The 23,318-nt window shown below is 41.9% G+C and overlaps 1 protein-coding gene across 1 annotated transcript in view; it reads left to right on the forward strand.

Moving 5' to 3' along the window:
• Positions 1-5,809: 5,809 nt before the first annotated feature.
• Positions 5,810-23,318, forward strand: part of LOC105563826 (apolipophorins) — a 32,242-nt gene continuing 14,733 nt past the window's right edge. The window contains exons 1-9 of the mRNA XM_012015763.1: positions 5,810-5,991; positions 12,296-12,322; positions 12,461-12,648; positions 13,100-13,282; positions 13,383-17,948; positions 18,035-18,541; positions 18,865-19,051; positions 19,195-19,411; positions 21,273-21,565. Of these exons, the coding sequence (XP_011871153.1) occupies positions 5,922-5,991; positions 12,296-12,322; positions 12,461-12,648; positions 13,100-13,282; positions 13,383-17,948; positions 18,035-18,541; positions 18,865-19,051; positions 19,195-19,411; positions 21,273-21,565 (6,238 nt within the window). The 5' untranslated portion in view covers positions 5,810-5,921. The remainder of the gene's footprint in view (positions 5,992-12,295; positions 12,323-12,460; positions 12,649-13,099; positions 13,283-13,382; positions 17,949-18,034; positions 18,542-18,864; positions 19,052-19,194; positions 19,412-21,272; positions 21,566-23,318) is intronic.

A 23,318-nucleotide genomic window follows, 5' to 3' on the forward strand; every position in this document is an offset into this window, starting at 1 on the left:
AATTTATAACGCGGACGTCACAAAGGGACCCGGCGCGTGTTGTAATCCTAAAACACGGGATGTCGAAATGGGAAGGGCCGGCAGATTAATGGGACACGAGAGACCCGGAATGTTCACGCTGAGGAAAGATCTTTCTCATATCATCGCGTTCGTATCCAGGCCTGGTTTTCGATGGCCCCGGATACCGTGGCGAATAAAAAGTTGCGAACAAGAAGAGATATCACGATTCGTTTATTACATAGGAAGAGGCCGATAATAGAACGAGCTACTAAAAGGTTATACATATGCGAGCAACAAAAGATTAAACATATATGGAACGTACATTATATTTAAATTGATAACTTAAAACGAAATAGTTGTACAGCAGATTAAGCGTATGTAGAACGGACGTTTCGACTATACTTAGTCTTCATCAGCGTATTCGGATCAACGTACAAAATTTTATATATTATAATTAATAATTTACTTTATCAAATGGATTCAGTTAATCAATGCGTGTGACGGCAAATAGTCGTTGTGGTTACTTTTGACGCAAGATGGAAGCCTTGGTCCAATGGGTGTAGTCCAGTTTTTTTAAAAAAACGTCTACTGCAATAAAGTGTCCTCCTATTTCACGTTTGTAGATGTGAACAGGTACGGCCCGAGTGTGATATCTCCACGATTCGTTTATTTAAAAACGCACCCGGCGTCAAATCTCCTGCGTCCGGATTTCTACCACCCACCCATCTCTACGTCGCCAGCTCCCGACGTACAATTTTATATGTCCTCCGCCATCGATCCATCGAGGCACCAGATGCCAATGTTAGTTACAAGTTTGTCGGATAATTTAAGCCCGATAACACGGTGACCGTTGATCCGGGGAGGAAAAAAGAAACGAGCTCTATTTGAGCCGTTGGGTCTTCGCTGTCGATGCACTTGTGCCATCTCGTATGAATATTATTCGTGTTCGCACTGACGACCATCGTGCGAAAAGAGTCGTACGTGAATCGATAAAGATCGACGGAGATCAAGAGAGTTCACTGTCAGAGAGATAGCATTTCTCTTAACTAAGCACTCTGAAAAGTCGAATAGAAAGGCGCGAGGCTTCGATGAAATGTATTTTGTCTTCAACGTTACACTTTTATAATCTTTATCGTACATTATATCCTTCACTCGTACTGAAATCATGTATGTTTTATTGTGTGTAAGCAGATGAAAAGTTATTACAGTAGATTGCGTATAACATAAGTGTGTTACCATCTGAATTACGCAAATGGCAAATAATGAATTAATTATTTCGATTTAATACCATGTACCAGAATGTGTACCAAACGAATGGCGTTCAAACCGTAAATTGGATGTAATTAATTTAGCATCGGCTCTCCATTAATAATAATTTAATTGAAGACCATTATTTATCGCAAGTTTCCATTTATTAAAACTAAATAATTAAATTTTCACTAAAATAAAATTGTATTAAAACTGATTGAAAGACTAAGTTCTAGCAGATATTTCGACGATCTTAAGACGTCAAAACTTTGAAATTCTCGGTGTTAAAATCTTTGTAGTTATTGATGTGCCTTGGCATAGAAACAATTTTCCCTGTCCGTGTCTCGGCATAGAAACAACTTTTAGTTCCTTTTGTTTTAAATTTATTTAATTTAGTTTTAAATTGTCTACTTAGACTCGCGAGTGATCATCTTACTCTGCCATATTTTCTTCTTTTTCTGTTTCGTTTCAATCACTCACTATTTACTCGTGTGACATCACAAGTTAGATTATAGTTGTTTCTTCTAGAAGTGTCCATAGATCGCAGTGTCTGTGAAAATAAACTGAAATTTTGCGATTCTAAAGTATAATCTAATTGTTGTCCTGCGTGAATTGACTTTGCAACCATCGAATATTACTTCCAATACTTGAGAAAGTCGTAAAAGAAAGAAAAGAATACGTATGAGGCATATAACACATAGTGCGATTACTGTATCTGAACACTCATTGCTTCTTCATAATCTCTCGGTAGCTGCGTTATTTACTCTCTTACGGCTGTTCACGATAACGCGATTAAACTAAATTCTGGTTAGAGTTATTTTCGTGAAATAGGCGTTCACCCAGTTTCTTTATATCGTGCCCAGGTGAACCCCGTTTTTAAAAGAAATGACAGAATTTCTGCGGGTTTTTAACGACAATCGATATTTAATATTTTTAGTTTCGACTGAGATGAGCGACTTACAAATGTGGATCAGCGAAAAGTGTAACGGGCACAAATATAATTGCCAGAGTCCTCTTGAATATCAGGGAATCTTTTTTGGATCATCTCTGTACCTTTCGTTCTCTCTCGTGAAAAAAATGTATAAGTATCCATGTGTACGTAAAATTTATTATTCTGTGCGCGTATATCTTTTGTACCAAATAACTCGACGGACAGAAAAACATTTCTGTATAAAAAAGAAATGGATATTCAGTGGTACTGCGAGAACCGCCGAGGATCATTACTATTTCCGCTGACCGATAAACTGTCGGTCTAGCAACATATACAAGATAAGTATATATTTGAAATGAAAACGAGAAATTAGAAGAATAAATTTAATTTTGCCGTGCATAAAAATTCAGAATAACTGCAGTAACTAAATCTTTTAAAAATTAAAAATATTCGCAGAGAGATGGAATATTAATTTAACATTTATGTGAGATTAATATATACTTAAAATAAAAACAAATTGGAGTCTTTTTATGTCCAGTGTTTAAATTCGAAGGAAAATATTCAACAGTGAATTGAATTTTCATGCCTATGGAATATTAATTTTGATTGAGTGTGGAAAGGACATTTGTCTCTTGATGCTTGTCTCAAAAGATTTTTTTAAATCATTAATAATTGTCATTTAGACTTTGTAACTGAATTTAATTATAACCATTATACAATACAATCATATAACTAAATAGCAAGATGCGTCTAATAATGTCACATTTTGTATTACATGGGACGGTATAAATTCAAGAAAATTCAATTGAAAAGTTATAAATAGTCACTTGCTTACAAACTCGACATCATTTAGTCAAAGTCTACTAAATGTTTTAAACTTATTATCAATCGTAGTTTAAAAATACTGATTTAGAAACATCAAACGCAGACGTAAATAAAAGCGAAAAGTTATCACCTTTTAATAACGTTGTCATATTATTTATGTCCATTTCTACCAATTTAGATTAATTTTAATCTCGGTTTAATTTCTTTCTACCTTTTTATAATTTTTAGAACTGAAAAAGATAAGAAAAAGTAAATGAAACCATGCGATTAAAGTTAATCTACATTGGTAGAAATGAACATTATTGTTACATATTTATGTGAATTATTCAAGCTATGGTTAGAAAGATCCGCTCTTTTGATTGTTCTTTTATGTTACTTTTATTTTCCTTTGTTATATACAAATATACATTTTATGTGTATTACATAAAAACATTTAAGAGCCATACAAGCATATTTATAATACAGATAAATGGATTTCTCGTAAAATAATAAGAAATTGTAAAAGGAAAAATGTCATATTTTATCGTTCGATAAAAATGTTTCAATAAAATTGTCTGAATATTATACAACGGCTAAGTATCGCTTCTTTAAAATTGTCTAATCTGAATGCACGTGGTCAGAAACATCAGTGAGTTATTCAGGACGGTTTCAAGAGATTAGTGCAAACTAACAATGATATCAGTACTTGGTATCATAATGAGTATATAATACGTAAATATACCCTAAGGTCATATAGCACGTGTTTTACAGATTGATAGACGCACTGTGTGAAAACTTGGCCAAATTAGATCCACATCTTTACATTCAAAAGATATTTCTCTCTTACAAGAAAAGAGACAAAATGAGACACGTTCAGAAAGAATCTATTAAATATGTTTTACTCTTCTCGCCAGAGGAGAAACATTCTAGTTAAATGTACCACAATTTATTAAACACATCCGGTGTCAATGACGCAAATTTGCTTAATTGTATCACTACGAAAATAATTTGGTTTTGCTAAAAGATACGTATCTTTTTTGTTTTGAAACAAGAATATAAAATGAAAGAGAATAAATACGAATTGTTTGGTAGGAAAAAAGGGTTAAAAAAGGAAAAAATTTAGAGACAATAAAAACTGAAATATACAATAGAAATATTAGAACAATATCATATATGGGCCTTAGTTGATTTTTTAGTGTTAATGCTGTAAAAGATACAGAGGAAAGTCCCCTATTATGAGATGGGATCCTAATATGGGATAGCGAGGGTTTCTGTTAAATTAATAGGCATCATCAATTGATTCCATCATGAATTTATTGCCCTCGGAGTGCAATTTACTTAGTGAAGAGTTCATTGTTAGATTGTCTAATCGTTGTGATAAAAGATTTGTGGTTGAATTTGGGTGTTGAAAACTCGCTATCTCATATTAGAAACCTATTTCATAATAGAGAGGAGACTTTCCTCTACTAATATTATAAATAAAAATTTAAAAGAATCTATAAAAAATGAGGGTGGAAAGGCTTCCTCCTGTAACACGATAATCTTTTGACATGTGGACCAAAGGAAATGTATTTGAAGGGTCAATACAGCACCATAACTTGAATGTAATGGAAAACTTGTGGCCATTAAACACAAAAAGAGCATTTCGGTTGGGGCAAGTTTCGTCACGTGTTACACATATGCGTAACATGTGACAAACGTAAAGGTCTACCTATCTTTTCAAAGGATTCGTGAGACTACCCTGTTGGCGCAACTATTTTGAAAGAGCTTAATTGCTGCCTCGCACTGTTTTCATATATTTCAGTAGTCCCTGTGTGTGCGTGCGCGCGTGTACACGGGTTGTAATCTAATTTGCGCCCACCATTTGTACAGTGATATTCCTCACGAAAACTGAGTCAAAAATTCCCGGGCCAATTTTTCAAATTATGCTTCACAAAGCAGTTATTATTAAATAAAGATTAGTCAAGCAGCATCACTCTTTAAATGGACGGAACATCGCCGAAGCATGCGTCCGTTTAAAGAGCAATGCTGGTTAGCTTGTTGACTCAGTTTTTCATGAAGAATCACCGTATAAATAGTGGACGCGAATTAGACTACACCCTAGTCTATTGGCCATTTAAATACATGAATCAATCCTTTTTGTAAATTTAGCTTTGCGTTCAGAAAGTGCGAGAAAATGATATATTTTTTAAATAATTAGACACTAACACCCTGTCACGGCTCTTAGTCCTTTATTCTCTCAAATTTTGTGTTTATCACGTTTGAGCCATACGAATTTTATTAATTTGATATATTTTTATCTTATTTATATATTGCATATTACATTTAAATACACGAATCAGTCCTTTTTGTAAATTCGGCTTTGCGCTGAGAAAATACGAGGAAACGATATATTTCTATTTTATTTATATATTTAATATAAACGTATACAGTAACAATAGTATAATAATATATCAACAATAGAGTGCACAGTACTCAACTGTCGTATATTTGACGCAGTCGCGGGAAGGGGCGGTAACAGGAAACAACTTTTCCATGATAAACCGTATCCTATAAGGGATAACGTCGAGCGGGTGCATCTAGGCAAGGTTCATTACAGAGGTCCATCTAATCTACCATAGGGGCTAGGAAAATTTCGATAAGTCGTCTTTCCGCGTCAGCGCTCGCCTCTTCTTAGTAGAGATGGATCTCTTTATCTCCTGCGTCGCGGTGGTGGTGACAGAGCCCCCGGCCCGGAGAGCGGACATATGTACGTATGTGGCCCAACATGCATAGGAAAGATTTATAAGCGCGGGTGGGGAGCTGCGAGAGCATAAAAGCACGCACGAAGAAAAGCGCAGACGCTTTTGTCGTGTTCGCCCGTGGCCGCCGATCGTGTCACCGCTGATTGTGCGAGAGTAGTGCTAAAGTAGTTTGCGGTACTCGGGGAGAGAAAGCCATGGGGCTCGCGAGGGCGGCCGTCTTCGCCGGCTGTCTCCTTCTCTTCCTGGCGGTCGACGCCTCAGGCAGTAAGTAAAGCGGAAAATGCGCCTCGTCGCTCGTCCCCTTGCTGCAAAGTACCCCGGTACTTCATGACCTACCTACCCCCCTCCCTCCGCCCCTATATAGAGGGCTGAATGCAACCCCAACGGCCGTTGCATCCGCGCATTCGCTCTTCTTTCTATTCTTCGATCATCAGCAGAAGCGCAAAAGTTTGTAAGACCGAGGCAGATTACCGATTCCGACTTCTCCTAAATAGAAAACTTTCCTCGGTGGAAAGGATGCGTATTGGAGCGAGCTAAGTAAATGTATCGAGAGCAAATATGTATAAGGCGACACATAAAGAGTATTAGATTCTACTGAGAAGAGAATGCAAGAGTTTTGCGTTTTAGCTCACTTTTATATCTTTATCGAATACTTGAAACGGGAAACAGAATAAACTGAACGTTCGCGCGTCTCGTGCGGAACCAGAGGAAAGAATCTCTTCTGTTTACGCGCGAATTACACAGCAATATGTCTATACGCACGTTTCTTACTCCAAGTTTTCCAAGGTGGACGATAAAAAAAAGTAGACAAATGAAATATTTATTTTGGATGGAGCGTTGAATAAAAGAAATTGTCGCGATACGTTTAAAATACATAATTAATGTACGAGGTCTCATTCTTTCAAATAGCCAGCATTCTACCTCGATATCAATTCTCACTTACATACATTCCGCATATACGTTAGTATTTTATTCGTATTTCACGTTGCGATGTAACGTCATAGTTAAATTATTGATATTCCTAAAGGAGCTCGTAAAGCTGCGTCCCGACACTCGGATACGAAGATTTAAACTACGTTCTCCCTCGCGGACCTTTCGAGAAGACCGGATGACTTCGATGAGTCTTAATTTTTCTATCAAATTAAAGATTAATGCGCGAGTGTTGATAGAAAGGGTCAACGCGCTCGGCGCGGTCAGGTTTGAATATCATGAGGTTACTCGCTGTGTCAAGGATAGAGATTATCGTCGCGTATGGATGTCGAAATCGCTGATATCTTCGCGAACTACAGAATCCCGAAAGATTCGCAGGGGCTCTCTCCGCGCTATTGTACCATTAACGATTAACGCGAGAGACCGCGGACAACGAAATGCCTCTTCTTTGTACATTCATTCGTTACAATTCTTCTTTAGAAGAATTTATCTTTGACGTAGCCGTCGTGACGTACTTATCTCGAACACGGCATTAAATTCATCTTAATCTCCCTCGTAACGGCGAGGGAAAAGTATTAGTCTCTCTGCGCGAAAGCCTCGCTCGTCTTTAGCGGCAGCAATTCATTCCTTGGCGTGATTTTATTCGCGTTATCGACATATAATTTCCCATTCGACGTTAAATTGCATTTTATTTTAGATTTTAATTAATAATTAAAGTCGACTCCGCGCGCGGGCCTCCTTTATGCTTGTGAATGAAGTATACAAGTTTTTATCGGCGAGCGTGTTTAATGCTTTCTTATTACTGGAGGAAGATTAAAGAAAATTGTTCTTTCGATTACAACGCCGGGGTAAAGGAAGAGAATGCCGGAGGCTTCCATTAACAAACAAGAATGTTCCAAGTTGAATTATGTTTCAAGCAAAGCGTAACGACCAGTGGAGTAATTTGTGGAGGGTAGTTGTAGGTATATACAGAAAAATCGGTTCTTCAATTTTCCGCGAAATTGCAGCGGAGTAAGTAATGGAATGGAATGGGATTCTCTTTAGCCAGGGCGCGTTTATTTTTATAAATAACGAGAAAGGCACGCGCTCAGTTGCAAAATTCACCCGTGTATCGCGCGCGCGCGAACAAAAGTTTATAATGTACGAATTGGTTCACGTATTATTGTCCCATCCGGCAGGGGAGAAGCCTGCGGCGATAAAACTCTATAATAGTCGATTTTATGTTTTTGCTCTTAAACGATACGAGGAACCTACTCACCCTCCTCCCCTTTCTCTCCCCCGTGTATCGCTCTAGCGTTGATAACGCTTTATCGTGCCTCTATATTTCTTCCTTCGATCGCGGTATTGTGTTCGCGCTAATCTCGAGTGATCACGTGCGTTAACGTATAATACATGCACGCTAAAACAGATACAATGACCACTTATGATCCCTTTACAAAAAAAAAAGAATCCCCATCGTGAATGCGAGACTCCGCAGAATGCTGTTACTCGCATTCAACTCGCGTTGAATGTAAAATCAATGGCAGTCGTGAATGCGTTTCCCTTTATTTGTTTCGCACGCGGGTAAATTATCGGCTCGAAAATGAGCATGAAACGACGGGGCTCGGTAATCAATATCACCCGCGGTTCAAGCGCGCGGTTCGAACTTAATGATGGCAAGCAATTAAGCCCGCGGAAGGAGCGTGGAACCCCGAGCGTGGCGAACCCCGGAGTTCCCTCGCGCGTTCTAGAAGTAACGAAATAGTTGGCTAAAGAGTTCGCGTATATGGCGTATCGGTGCTCGGAACGAGGTCCGTATCATTGAAACGATTACAGGTCCCCCGTGTTCGACCGGACATTTGGTAAATTGATCTGACGTCCCTACATCCCAGTAAAATAGATCCGATCTGACCGTTGCGACGTAACAAACGTTCTTTCACCGGCGCGTTTTAAAGTACGTTAAAGGGAGCGGTATATAAACGATGCCGGAGCATCGTGTCGGTTCGCTCTCCCGAGCGAAATGGCATCGCGGGAGCCGGCGTTTTCCGATTGCGATCGTCGCTTTCTGTCGGCGCGATACGTTTTTCCAATTGCCTCGGCTACGCGGTCGCCGTATTTCCCGAAACGCCGCGGAAAATAGAGAGACAATGCCGCGCGCGAGAGTATTGTACTTTTTTCCTCTCCTCCCCCCCCCCCCCATATAAATATCCCTTCAAACGTAACATCTCTCCGTTATATCGAGTCTCTCGACGGCCATTGAAGGCGCATTAAATTCCGTGATAAATGATTACAATGGCGCGCCTGTGTATACGAGAAATGGAAGTGCGATTGTCGGGTTAAAAATACGAGCAGAGAATGCGGGTTCATCGAGGAGAAAGATCGACGTTTAAACCGCGCCGTGAAATAATGCGAGAAAGATACGGCGCCCCTGAGCATGAAATATGAAAGTGGACGCTCTCTGTCGTTCGCAGCGAATTTGCATAATGCATACGTTTAGGTAATATAACGAGAACGGAGCGCCTCTAATCATGCAGCGCGCATCGGGGAGCAAGCAACGCGAGAAATTATGGTTGCAATTGTTAGATTACAGTAAAATTTCTCCCCCCCCCTCTCTCTCTCCTCTCTCTCTTTTTCTCTTTCTCTCTCTCCAAGCACGCCGGTATATTTCATGTTGTGTACATCTGTTACATTATTCAGTCAACGAAATAAATAGCATTTTGAAGAGCGTGACTATAAATTTGATCGACGAATTATGTTCTGCGCATTTTGCGGCATAATAATTTTAAGTTGGCTTTGCCGAGAGAAAATTTCGACAAAAGTTGTTAATTAAATGTCGACACCGAGCATTTTTTCGGTCACTAAGCTTTAAACGGAAAATTTCAGTAAAATCCATCTAAATATAAAGACGAAATAAATTTACCTTATCTGTATCTAACGGAATAATTTACGAAATGTTGAATTGATTATATCTAAAAATAATCAAGCGTTCCTATAAATATCTTGTTTGTCGCTCGGAAAAGTCGATTCCGAATCAAAGGGTAAATAATACAGAAAAGTGAAAGATAGAGAGCGCAATTGAGAGAAATAAAAGTGTTAATACAACTTCAAAGGAATTGCTTCGTCGCACCGTCGTCGTGCCGGCGGATAAACCCGTGAAATTCCGAGGATTTTATTACTATAGAGAGAAATCGCCGCATGAATACAGTATATTTCGAGCTCGTAGATTATCGTCAAAGTGACGATGATTAGGGGAAGGAGATTGATCGCAGCATTATTGTAGAGAAACAATGTACATCTTCACCGAATAGATTCTGTCCTTTTGGTCTATTCTCGCGCGCGAGGAGACTCCCACTTTTCTCCATCGCCTCCTCCTCCTCTTTTCGCACGCGTCGTTCTTTATCCCTTTGTTGTACCTTTGTCCCCATTGAAGGAACGCTTCCCCTTTCTCTCGTTGCACCTCATCTATCTCTTTTTCTCTTCATTTATTCGGTCACTGTTATTTTATTATTTCTCCCCTCCCCTCTCTCTATCCTATTTCTTACGTCATCATCGTCTAAATAAAGTGCAATCTGGATATTATTTATTACGTCTTTGGTCGCATTATTCTTCGAGAAAAAATTACTTTTCCGATTTGTTCGTAAAAGAATTATCTTACGCCCTTTCTCTGCGTCAATAGGATATTCCTAGTAGGTCCTCTTTGTGCCCACACGTTTCTAGCTGAATATAAATTGCGAGGATTAGATTTAACTGCTTCCGCTGCGAGAAACTTCGATCGCTTCAACGGAAAACGCTAATTGTCTGTGTGTAACTCTTATGGATACGATTGCGCAACTTGTAAATCGCTTTCGGTTTTGTTTTTCGCTATTTGCTCTATTTTCGTAGATAATTTCTGCCAAAATGCAAATTAATTATACTCAATGTTTTCGTCGAGCAAATAATTATGCAACTCTCCTCGGTGCAAAGTACAATTTTTTGTGCCCTCTTGTTTTTGCCTCCATTAATCTTGATATGATATTGAATAATATTTATTCCGGCTCGTATCTGTCATTAGATGTGCATGTATGTATGTATATTAGTCGCAAAGAAAAGTAGATAACTTTGCTCGTTAATTCCAACAGAAAAAAAATCTCAAGAAATAGAATTTAAAGAAAATAGTAAGTACGATACAGTAAAACAAGTATAAATTTGATTATATTTGTGCAATTGTACAGATATACTGAAGTTAATATATTCCTCTCTGCAAAAACTTATCTGCAGACGGAATAAATATCGTAAGACGTAAATAATATTTTTACATATTTTTATATTGTACGATATTATTCTCTCCTTAGTTATCGAGATTTGTATGATACTAATTGCGAAATAAAAAGTATATTATACAGCTAGTATAATATAATATAGTATAATATTGATATTAATGTTTTCGTGATAGACGTAGTTCGTGAACTTTAAACTTCCGCCATAGCTTAATGGCATCCGTTATTTCTTCATATTATTGACTTAGTAACTTGCCTTTTACTTGGAAAATAAGATGATAAGAAGATTATATCACAAGTAAGATGAACTAATCGGCTCTTAATAGAATATAACCTATTTATCCTATTGAATAAAATTATATGGTCAACATTCTGTTAAAAGATAAGATTTTGTATTGAGCTAACTATATTTATACCATGTTAGGTCTTGTTTGTGCTTGCCTATAAATTTTGCCATCGGTGTTATTTTTCTGAATATAAGCGAGATAAAGTGAAATCGGAGATAAAAGCTAGTGCGAAACAAATATTAATATTAAGTACTTGTTGATAATTCTTCGCAATATGGAAACCAGATAATGTGTTTAATACTATATTATGATAAAATACATGATTAATGTAATGTCTGACATTTGAAAAATATTTAATGTTTAATATATATATATACACGCATTTTAGTTAAAAGTCAAGCATTACATGTACAGCAAGTACAAAAAGACAAATGTTATAAATAGCCCTTTTGTACGATGTAAAATTCGCGCAAATTAAAAGATTCGACAAACTAAAAAGAGTGTGACGTAAATGTCAAATTACTACAGGTACTGCAATTGATTGATACGTTACCTTTTATAGCTCCTGCTCAAAGAGTCACTTCGGCTTCGTTCGAATCAATTTAAATGTTAAAGGGTGAAACTATTGTGGAACACCATTAAATCTGCCGGTCCGCGGACACCGACACGTTCTATCGAACAAAAATGGAAGTTCCATGGTCCAGGGTCAAGAAAGTCACGATTAACAGCACGTTATCAACATTCGACCCCAGCAGCGAGTTCACTCGATGCATAAATATATTTTTTTCGACGTAATCTGTGCGTCAAGCATAATAGATTATGGCCAAATATTTGTTTCTTTTTTTTCACTTGAGTTTCGGATTTCCGACGAAATCCGAAAATTAACGTTAATGAACGGAGAAATTATGTGCACTCCGTTTTTATCATTCTCCTCGTTACATCACTCCGCAACACATTTCTGATTAGTAAAAAAAAAAGAGAAAATAATTAATTGCCATTCTTTGTATCGTGCGCAATTCGTATTATTTCAGTTGGCATAATTAATACCAAATACTCATATTTAAAAAATTATTACTAGAAATTGACACATAAGTTTTTGATTTTTTTTTGTTACAGGTAAATGTAACGTTGGCTGCCATGGAAGTAAGTATAATATCTTTATAAGCCACGACAGAAAAGTCGTTATCTCATTGAATAAATTGAGATTACAAAATTTTTTTACATGTGCATAATTTCATGACAGATTTAACTTATGTGTCTTCTTGTGTGACGTTTTTTTAGTGCAAATAGACAATAAAGCCTATCAGGCAGGACACACGTACATTTACGATTTGGAAGGAACATCTGTAACAACTGTCCCTGACGCTCAGAATGACGCTACCTTGAAGTTGAAAGGTACTGTTGAAGCAACAATAAAACCTGACTGCATTGGACAGATTCGATTGAAGGATGTACAAATCAATGGAGTCGTAAGTGTCTCTTTATCTTAAATCGCATAATGCCTAAAATATCTGCGCTATAAATACAAAAAGTGCACAGTCAAGGAGCAAAGTAGGAATAAAGCAGAAATATGAGGCCCGAAGGCGTGATTTCGACCTTTTTCAGAAATATCACGGAACTTTTAATCCAATTCCGCTTAAGTGAAATCCCGTAATAAAAAGTTTTAATTGACTGCTCTCAACGGGAATTAATCTATGATAGTTTACGTGATTTGTGTTCAATCCCATTACAAATGTGCACATGACATTTACTATCATTCGTAAATGTTAAAGTATTATAATTTAGTTTTGTGACATTAACACTTTACATTGTTACCTTCGTTACGTAAGTTACGAACATAGCAAATAACATTTGTTTCACATATTGCAACGGAATACCGGGAGTACAAGCGTGTGAAAGTATGCGTATGTTACTTTTTAGCCAATATCGCTGCCAGATGTTGAAAAGTACGCGCTACAACTCAACTATCACAATGGCCATATCGATACGGAGATCTGTACCGAAGCCGGTGACTCGCAGGCGTCCCTCAACATCAAAAGAGCGGTCGCTTCCTTGTTCCAATCAGCTATCATGCAGGAATCTGGCTCTACAACTCATCACGAGGTACAGCCGTCTTATTCTAATTCATTGATCGTTAAAGCCCCAACTACAGTAGAGAATTATGTCGATATAAAATATAACGAGTTGTCCGCTATATTTTTAGACCGACGTGCTCGGCGGCTGTCCGACTGACTTTACTTTCCACAAAGATGGCGAGTCGCTGGTCGTCCTCAAGGAGAAGGATCTGATCCGTTGCGCCTATCGCGAGAATATCAGAAACGGTCCAGTGTCTGCGATCTATGACGCGAAATCCGACATCCAATCGGCCCCGTTGCTGTCGGGGCATCAGAAGGTCGAACAACGTTTCAAGCGCGGTATCCTGAACAAAGTAACCTCGGTCGAGACGTACAAATTGAAAGCCTGGAGAAACGGAGACCTAGGCGCTAAGACCGTCGTGCAGACCACTATGACGCTTAAGGGTGAGAAGGGTGATGTCCCGGACGCCCCGGTTTCCCAGCCGAAGTCCTTGATATTCGAAGCGCCGCATCCCGTCGTTAAATCGTCGCCTGACAGCATCGCCGCGGCCTTAAAGGCAGCGAGCGCCGAAGAGCACGACGGCATAAAGCATGACGCGGCCGAAAAGTTCGCACATCTCGTCAAAGTCCTTCATCACAGCAGCAAGAACGACATTCTCGCGATCTACCAGAAAGTGAAAAACGGCAATGGTTTCGACAAAGCCCTGGACAAGAAGATTTTCCTGGACGCCCTCTTCCGCGCCGGAAGTGGCGAGGCCGCGGAGGTGGTCGTGGATCTACTAAAGAGCCACGAGCTTACCGGCATCGAGGCGCTCAAGTTCTACGCGAGTCTCGCTCTCGTCAATCACGTGAACCTACCATCGGTGACCGCTGTCACGTCTCTTCTCGATCAGCCAAACGTACCGCGCCTCGGGTACCTTGGGATCGGTCAGGTGATCGGCAAGTACTGCCAAGAGCATACTTGCGAGGACGTAGCCGAGGTCAAGCAGGCCGTCCACAAAATTCGCGAGAAGGTCGGCAACGGGAAGGCGAAGACCAGGGAACAAGAGAATATCATGATTTCGGCTATAAAGGCGCTTGGTAACGCCCGGTATCTTGATGACGCCACTCTGCAAAAATTGGTAGGCATTGCCGAGGACAAGAACGCCCGTAATCGTGTCAGGGTAGCTGCGATCGAGGCTTTGCCTACCCGCTGCTCCATGAAATGGAAGAGTAACCTCCTAAAAGTTTTGGGCAATCGCGAGGAAGATAGCGAGATCAGAATCAAATCTTATCTGTCTTTGGTCGCCTGTCCCTGCGCGCATGTCGCAAGTAGCATCAAAGAACTTTTGGACAAGGAAACGTGCAATCAAGTTGGATCCTTCATGCAGATCCATTTGCGTAATCTACGAGCGTCCGCTGATCCAAGCAAAGCTGCGATGCAAAAGCATCTCGGTCAGATTAAGGGACGAACTAAATTCCCAAGGGACTTCCGCAAATTTTCTTTCAACGATGAACTGTCGTACAATCTGGGTGGTATTGGTGTCGGTTCCACTATAGAGGCCAATTGCATTTACAGCCAGAATAGCTTTGTGCCACGCTCCATCAATCTAAACTTGACCACCGAGATATTCGGGAGAGCTTTTAACTTTTTAGAGGTCAATACGCGCGTTGAGAATCTTGACAGACTGCTCGAGCATTACTTCGGACCCAAGGGCCGCTTGACGCAGGACGAAGTAGAAGATCTGGTGGACAAGGGAGTGGACAATGCAAAGAACATCGCTGAATACATCAAAGGGAAGGTCAACAAACTGCGCGGCAAGCGTGAAGTTAAGCAAGGAGAACTCGACAAATTCGCCAAAGGTGTGAAATTAAGGAACAACGAGGTGGACGAGCAGTTTGATTACGACCTGTCCGTCAAGATGTTCGGCGTCGAATTAGCCTACCTGACTTACGATGGTAATCCCACGCAGTTTACGCCGGAACACATCATCGACAAGATATTTGACAACCTTGAGGGCGGGATGAACAAGTTGAAGAAATTCGATTACACTCTGCAAAATCACATACAGTTCCTCGATGGAGAGGTCGTCTATCCGACAAATCTCGGCATGGGTCTCTCCGTCGGTGTAACCGGTACCAGCGTGACCAAATTGAGGAACTCCGGCAGCTTGGATATTCCAGCTATCATAAAGAATCCAGACAGCGCAGACGTACAGCTTATCTGGGATATCGGTGGCTCTGTTCGTATTGCTGGCAAAATGGTCGTCAAAGGCTTCGACGTAGAGTCCGGTATGAAAGTAGTCAGCACGTTACACACTGACTTGGTGGTAGATTCAACGATGAAATTATTAGACGGCAAAGGTATCGAAATGTCTATCGGTACGCCGAAAAAGAGAGAAGTTATAAGTGTCGATAGCGAAGTCCTGTTTAGTTCTGGCGATGCGTACAAAGCTGCCAAATTCGGCAAGAGTAAAGTATACAAAGACTGCTTCGAGCAGCTGTCCAATGTCATGGGCGTAACACTTTGCGGCCACGTAGAATTCCCATACGACGGCATTGACTCGGTACAGAAGAGAGCACTCTTCCCACTGAACGGTCCGTCGCATTTCAGCGTTAGTTTGGAATTCAACGATCTAGATAGAATCCGTCTTAAGCTCTACCACGACAAGTCACCCAAGTCCAGGTCGTTTGAGATCTTACTAGATACGCCAAACAGCAAAGCTGACAGACGCATGTCTCTCTCTGGTGAAGCCGCTCTCGAGCCCAATAAACACGCCAAACTATCTTTCGATTCTCCCTTTAAGAAAGCCTCTATCGAAGCGGTAATAAAAGAAGAACCTCAAGAGCGCTCGCTTACGATTACCGCGCACAACGATAACCAGGAGTATTACGGGCGCGTCGGTCTCTTGGCCAACGGTGCCAAGTATAAGCCCATTTTGGAGTACAAGGTACCAGAGCATATCGAGAAATTGGCAGGAAAATCCGGGCTGAAGACTCCCTCCGGCGGTCAGCAATACGAGGTGCAAGGTACCGTAGAGATGGTCGATCATGACGGTGGCAAAAAGTACATATTCGACAAGGTAGCCTTCGTCGCGGGTGGTCAGAAGGTCGTCGGTCTCGACGGTTACGTTCAGTCCGCAGAAAATGCCGCCGGCATGGACATGAAGGTGAATTACGGCGGGGAATCCGTCGATCTCAAGATGCAAGCGAAGAAAAAGGACAATAATTTCTTCTCGATCAGCGTCTCCGCATTGCCGTCGAAGGATCCCAATATCGGGTTTAATATCCAGTCCGATATCCACAAAGAACCGTTCGCGTACAAGTACAATCTGATCTTCATTCACGGCCCGGATCCGAACTCCAAGATAAACCGTTTCAGCCTCGAGCATCATGCTATCGCTAAACCGAACCAGGACGGGCAGAACTTCATCGTGGGTGGCTCCACCAAGATCGCGTATCCCGCCATGAAGTTGAAATTAGAGCTCGAAGGTAAGGCCAAACCGAATTCCGTCGACGGCAAGATCGGGATCGCTTACGATAAATTCAAGTTCGGCTCTAAACTATCCGCCGAGCAAAGCAAAGGGGGCGATTACGAGGTCGCATTCGATGCCGAACTTTTGCAGAACAGCATCAAATTCGAGACCAAGCGTTCGACTGTTGACGAGCACAAGAACAAATACATTCACAAGCTCGAGATTGTACCGGGAGGTAAATACGAGGCCGACACAACAATCATGTGTGATTTTAACAAGAATACGAAAAACGAGAAGTTTGAGTTGGACAGTGACCTGAAGCTGGACGACAAAAAGGCCAAAGTTTTCGTCAGTTGGCTACTCGACCGTCCTAAGACCGTTCAGTCAAGCGCGTACGTCATTTTCAACGACGTCAAGTACGTCGACCTGCTGTTGAAGCTGCAGCAATTGGGCGCGAACCCTCAAGGCAGTCTGACTTTGAATGTGAAGAACTACGTGGACGTTACGGGACAGATGTCGGTCCAGAATGGTAAGGGCAACGCACAGCTCAACATTGACTTGCCGAAGATCAACCGGAAGATCAAGGGGACCGGCGACTTCATGGTGAGCGGCTCGCAGCACAACGGCGACTTTGAGCTTCTACTCGATGCGGAAAAGGACCCGAGCAAACGCATCAAATTGTCTACTGCGAATGACATAAAGAAGAACGCGATCGACACGAAGAACGTGATCGAGATAATAAACTACAAATTCGAGCTGAATGGCAAGGGCAAGTTGAATGGCGAGAACATACACGAAGGCGAATTGACCGTTGAAGGGGACCTCACTCTGCCGAACGGTCGTTACCTGACCGGCAATTTGAAGCGTACGTCCAAAAAGAATAAGGATAAGTACGAAATTGACGGAAACCTCGAGCTTGAAGACCACGAGTCTAAAGGCGGCAAATCGCGAAAAATTACGCTTACTGGAAAAGCCGAGCAAGTCGATTTCAAAGCGAGCACGTTCCTGATCGACCATCAACTCAAAATCGTCAACTTCAACGGCGACAACGAACAGCTCAATTTGAAACTCAAGAATCTCGTTGACACCGACGGCTACAAAGAAGTGCAAGGGATCACCCTGGATCTTTCGGGATCGCATCTACCGAAACCATTCCATCTGAATTACGAAGAGAACGAACGCGATAATGAAGTGTCCTACAAAGGCGCTTCTTCCTATGGCAAGGACCTCCAGCTGAAGGTAAGCGTGATAATTCTTTTGATATCTCTCTTGGATACAGGCGTGTCTATAAAACTAGGTGCGTTAACGTATCTTATTATTCGCAGTGTTCCGGACATATCGTCATCGGCGATGATATTGACAAGCCCCACAAGATCAAAGGCGACGTGGAGCTGATACTGCCATCGGAAAAACTGCGAAACGTCAAACTCGACTACGCGCACGATCTCCTGATCCAGGAGGCGGCCGATGTTGTCGATCTGAAGGGAACGACGGTGCTCACTTACAACGACGACAAATCTGCCAAGCTCGTGGGCGCCTTCAAGAGCACTGGCAATGACGACGGCGAGCATCCTTACGAGAGCGATCTGCAACTCGAGCTGACCGCTCTCAAGCAGCCGCCTATCACTCTCCACGATCATTTCAAGTTCGAACCCAAAGGCGACGAAGCGACGTTCAATGCCAACATGATCATTAAACAAGACCAGAAGGAGCTGTCCCTCGCACTCGGCCCTGTAACGTATAATCGCGACTTGACGCACATCGACCTAAAGGCCAAGGCCACCACCCCGTACGAGAAGCTGCGTAATATGGACCTTGAACTCAAGCACAAGGTATCGCTTTACAGCGCTGTTCATTATTCTTTGTATTAGAAAATTTCCCACCTAAGATCTAAACCGAGATCCCTCGCGCCTCATTGATTACGATCCCCTAACTGGATAGTGTGCAGATATGTCAGGATTATTCCGGTCAGATATTACTGTCCCGCTATACACCCCATGCTGCGTCATTTATAATAGTTTACCGCTGGTGACGTAAGCAGCGTGCTGTTTAAAGACGAAATAAAGTTTACGGCGCCCGACGACGAGATTGCCCGCAAGGATGACACTGTCTATCTATCACGCGCATCTAATTTTTCCTCTATTTATCTTTGAAGAGAGAAAAGGACGGGCACGTAAGGAAAACCGACGCAGCCTTGACCATGGACGGTACAAAGTATACCCTCAATAGTGAAATTCGAGAAAGCAACGTCTCTCCGATGATGCACGTCATTTTCACTTCCCCAAAAGGCAAAACCGAGTTGCTCTCCAAATTCAACAAGCTTGGCGACCAAGAATACACAGGTAACTTCGGATTCGAGCAAAATCTTATCACATTATCGGCTTTGTGTCTTTTCCTTTAAAGGCAAATATATATTATTAATTAGAAAAATAAAACCGCCTATGTGCACTTTTTCAAAGATGCGCCAACTTAAATTCGTTTTTAGGCGAGTGGAAGATCGAAACGCCAAAGGGCTTCGCCGTTGCCGACGCGCACGTCAATCTGGAGAGCATCGACAACTTCGACATTAACGTTAATTTGGACAGCGACAAGCTCAAGCATCGTAAGCTGCACGCCGAAATCGCTAACAAGCCTACGGCCAAGGCTGGCAGGCGAATAGTCATCACCGTCACCAGCGACGGTAAAAACATCGTAACCGGGAGGTACGCTGCGTCTCAAAGCGCGAGTGCACGAAAAAATTTAAGCGGTAAAACTTAAGACTTAAGGGAAATGACCAGGGTTGGGAAGTAACTCGGGAAGTACTTGTAACGAAGTTACAGTTACTTCTTTTTGGTAACTCTAGCTTAACTTCGTTACTTTCTCTACATCTGTAACTGTAACTTAACTCAGTTACATTTTCTCGATAACTAGTAACTAACTTAATAGTTACATTAACAGTTACTTTATATATATATTTTTTTTTAAACCTCGACAGATCGCATTAGGCCTTGCGTTTGCGCATAAACGCCTTTATCGACGCTCTACAATTCAAATGCAGATTTTATGTTTTTACTTTCATCGCAAGGGAGTAACTGCACAGTAACGATTCGTTACTTTTCGAGTAACTGTAACTGTAACGCGTTACTTTTCAGAATTGGTAACTTGTAACTGTAACTAGTTACATTGTTAGCGAAGAAACTGTAACTGTAACTAGTTACTTTTATAAAGTAACTTTCCAACCCTGGAAATGACCAATGACTTAAGCAATGTTCAAAATTCTGATTGGTTGAAATTGCCCAAGTGTTTTCGTGTGTTCGGGCCTTCGATAATATGAGTCTGGAAAAGTCGGTCGGGGACGCGTGATTGCGACTTAGGCCGGTATTCATAGTCGATTCTTATTTCAAAATCATCTTAAGTGTTGTCTTAAGAGGCTAATACGGCTCTGTGATTGGTTAAAAACACATTAAGAGTGTGTAGATCTTAAGATGATCTGAAATATAGGAACGGACTATGAATACCGGCCTCAGAGTGACGAGACCGACCCAGAAGGGAGGAATTTGTTTACCATAAATGTGTCCGTTCGCCTAATATTGATTCAATCCCTTTTTTCTGAATTTGTTTCTGGCCGCATTGTTCCTCTAAAGAAGGCAGATGCCATATAAATAAGAAGAAGAAGAAGTACAAACGATAAAGAGCGCGGATCAATTCGCACAACAATCCGAAGCAATGATCGCACGTCGTATCCTAACGTTGGTAATGAGACTAATAATAGCCCGGACGAGAAAATGACATATACTTTTGTCGCGCGCGAAGACGAGGCCGCACGAAACGTCTACAATTCGCTTTCTTGACAGTCCTGGCTCCCATTAGCGATCCTGTCACTTCTGCTAAGGTCGATACTCGCGCGATAATTCTAAACGGTATGTATTCTGACGGTAACGTGGATATACATCTCTTGCGCGTACGCGAAGGATCGATTCGTCTACGCGGCGATAAAACAAAGAGCGAGAGATGTCTTCGCGTAATTAACAAAAGGACGCGAGGTCGTTTTCAAAGGAGATCAGAGATACGGCAGAAGCCGTATCTCCGCTCGTCCCGCTATGTAATTTCATCGATTCGCCCGCTAAAATTAATTCAAGTGGTTTCCGAGAATACATTCCAACTGCCAGTCCTTTTTATTCGCGTCCCATCGAAATCGCCCCGATCGAATCGTAAAACGTAAAAAGGGGTTTAAGCGGTTCCGCCGAAAATGTAGAGTATTATCGATCGCACGGCATTATAAAAAGCACTACAAACCGCCGTGGCTTAATAAAAAATGTATCGGCGTATTATTCGAATGAGAGAACGATCAAATAAACGGGAACGACGCGGGGGCAATTCTGCTCGGCGTTTAGTACGTGGGACAGAAGTTTATTTCATATCCTGCGGAGATGCGTATAGTCCCTCCTGTGTAAACGCAATTTCACAAAAAAAGAGTTGGGGAGATATTGAAATTTCAAATGGAACAACGCGAGGGGAGCGGTGCGGCGCGATGCGCGAACGAAAGGAATATACGGATGCGATGAGATTGTGATTTGTTCGCAGCACAAACTACAAGAAACGCGACGAGGCCGGCAAAATCACCGTCGAGGGAAGTGGCAATCTCAAGGTAGGCGAGGACACGAGGAGCTCCTCCTTCAAGTACACTCGCCAGCAATTGACCCGCGAGAAGGACGGCGAGTCCGGCGTGGTAATCGTCCTGAACGCCAAGTTCGATCCGGTGGCTGTTGTGGGCGAGCTGAAGCTCTCGAACAAGGAGGTTCTCGTTTTCAATAGCTATTGCGAGCAGAGCAAGGATTGCGCTCATTTCAAGCTTCAATCGAGCTACGACACCGACAGTAAGTCAAATTTCGCGCCGGGCCGATTGTTTCCCGTGAAAAGAGAATCGCCATCGTTGCGAGAGAGGCGGCTTACGTCACTCATTGTCCTCGAAACGGCGTTTATCAAACCAGATTTCATTTCAGGCCATTCGCAGCCAGGTATTTCCTTCCTTCGATCTCCCCATTTGCCATTACCGACTCGCATTTTGCAATATTTCCCTTCCCTCGAAGTTCCATTTTCTTGAAAACGGTCTAAAATTGGAAGACGGATAGCCATAGAAAATTTGCGGCTGGTAAAATAAAGCGACAATGCGTTGCTATATTACAATAAGGCTATTATAATAATAGCATTATAATATAATGCTATTACAATAACGCTGTTAAGCGAATATAATATATTAATAATTTGCTATTAGCCTCTGTGTGTGTGTGTGTGTGTGTGTACATGTGTGTTTCCGTTTAATCTCGACGAAATGAAAATTACAGCATTGAGTTGAGCAATATGGCGTAATAAAAAGCTGCTCGTGAATAAAGAACGGTACGTGGGGAGAATTTTCTCTGAAAATTTATCCTGAAAATGGTTGCGGGACAGCATGGCATTTACAAGAATTTCATGAGAGTGTTTGGAAACTTTACCATACATTTTACTGCACTCTAAAAAATAGTGGCGTGACCTTTCACCACATTCACGTAGGTTAAATGAGTCGGTGCGAATTTTAACATCGATATTGTAGAAAATCTTTCACACCGACAAACGCGGTGTCAACTTTGATGCTGCGTTGTTTTATTTTCACGGTGCGATCGTATGTGTAACACCATACTTGATGTAAAAATCACACCACCGAGTAGTGTAATGTCTCCGCAGCAATGTGAATTTTCCACGCTAACCAAGCAATATTAATTTCATCGATAAGATGAGAATTATATAAACACCTGAACGGGCGTTTATTTCACAACCCTGGTGAGAATTCACGTCCACATTTCTTAGAGTGTAGCGATTATACTTAGTACGCGTTTTACTAGTAAAATGTATGGTAAAATTTTCAAAAACTATCATAAAGCTCTTCAAAACGCCCCACGTCCCACGATTACGCGATTTCCAGGGTAAATTTTCAGAGAGAATTCTCTCTCTCCGCGTAGATACAGCGCCTCTATGGAAAATACGTCGCCCCGACGATACGCTTCGCGTGCCGGGGCCGGGTACGGCTTTATCAAGACGTTCTCCGTCGCAGCGGGCCTGAATTCGTAAAAATGCAAAGGAGGCTACGAGGAGAGGACCGCACGATAATAATAAACCCTCGCGATTGCGCGGGTGATACGGGACGGTATCGTTCCCCGGCGTCTCCCAGGAAATCATCCTTATCGCGCGACCATCCGTTCGCAGATCCGCCCCATATTCTGAATAATTAGAGAAACTCCCGCCAGTGGACCGTCCAGCGGCAACGCGTGGCTGTACCGTATTACCCTCGCCGCGTCTGGCCGTGTGTGTTTCGCATGGGCGCGCAACACGTCGCAATCCCCGCGTACGTACGCACGCACGTGCACACGTGTGTGTACGACGGAGGTTCGCAGGGGAGAACACCCGCCTGCTGCGCTACCACCACCCCCTCCCCCCCTTCGCGTTCGCAGGACCTACCGCGGATCTCGGTCGATTCTATTCTCGCGTGATCTGCGCCTAATTCGTGCCTCGCCTCAGTTATTAATAGAGCTCTGGAATTGCATCCCTATACGTGACGACGTTGCGGTCGGTGGCGGCGGCGGCGGTGGAGAA

This window comes from Vollenhovia emeryi, unplaced genomic scaffold (assembly GCF_000949405.1).
Source record: "Vollenhovia emeryi isolate VEMERY1.0 unplaced genomic scaffold, V.emery_V1.0 DF939171.1, whole genome shotgun sequence".
NCBI classification, from domain to species: domain Eukaryota; kingdom Metazoa; phylum Arthropoda; class Insecta; order Hymenoptera; family Formicidae; genus Vollenhovia; species Vollenhovia emeryi.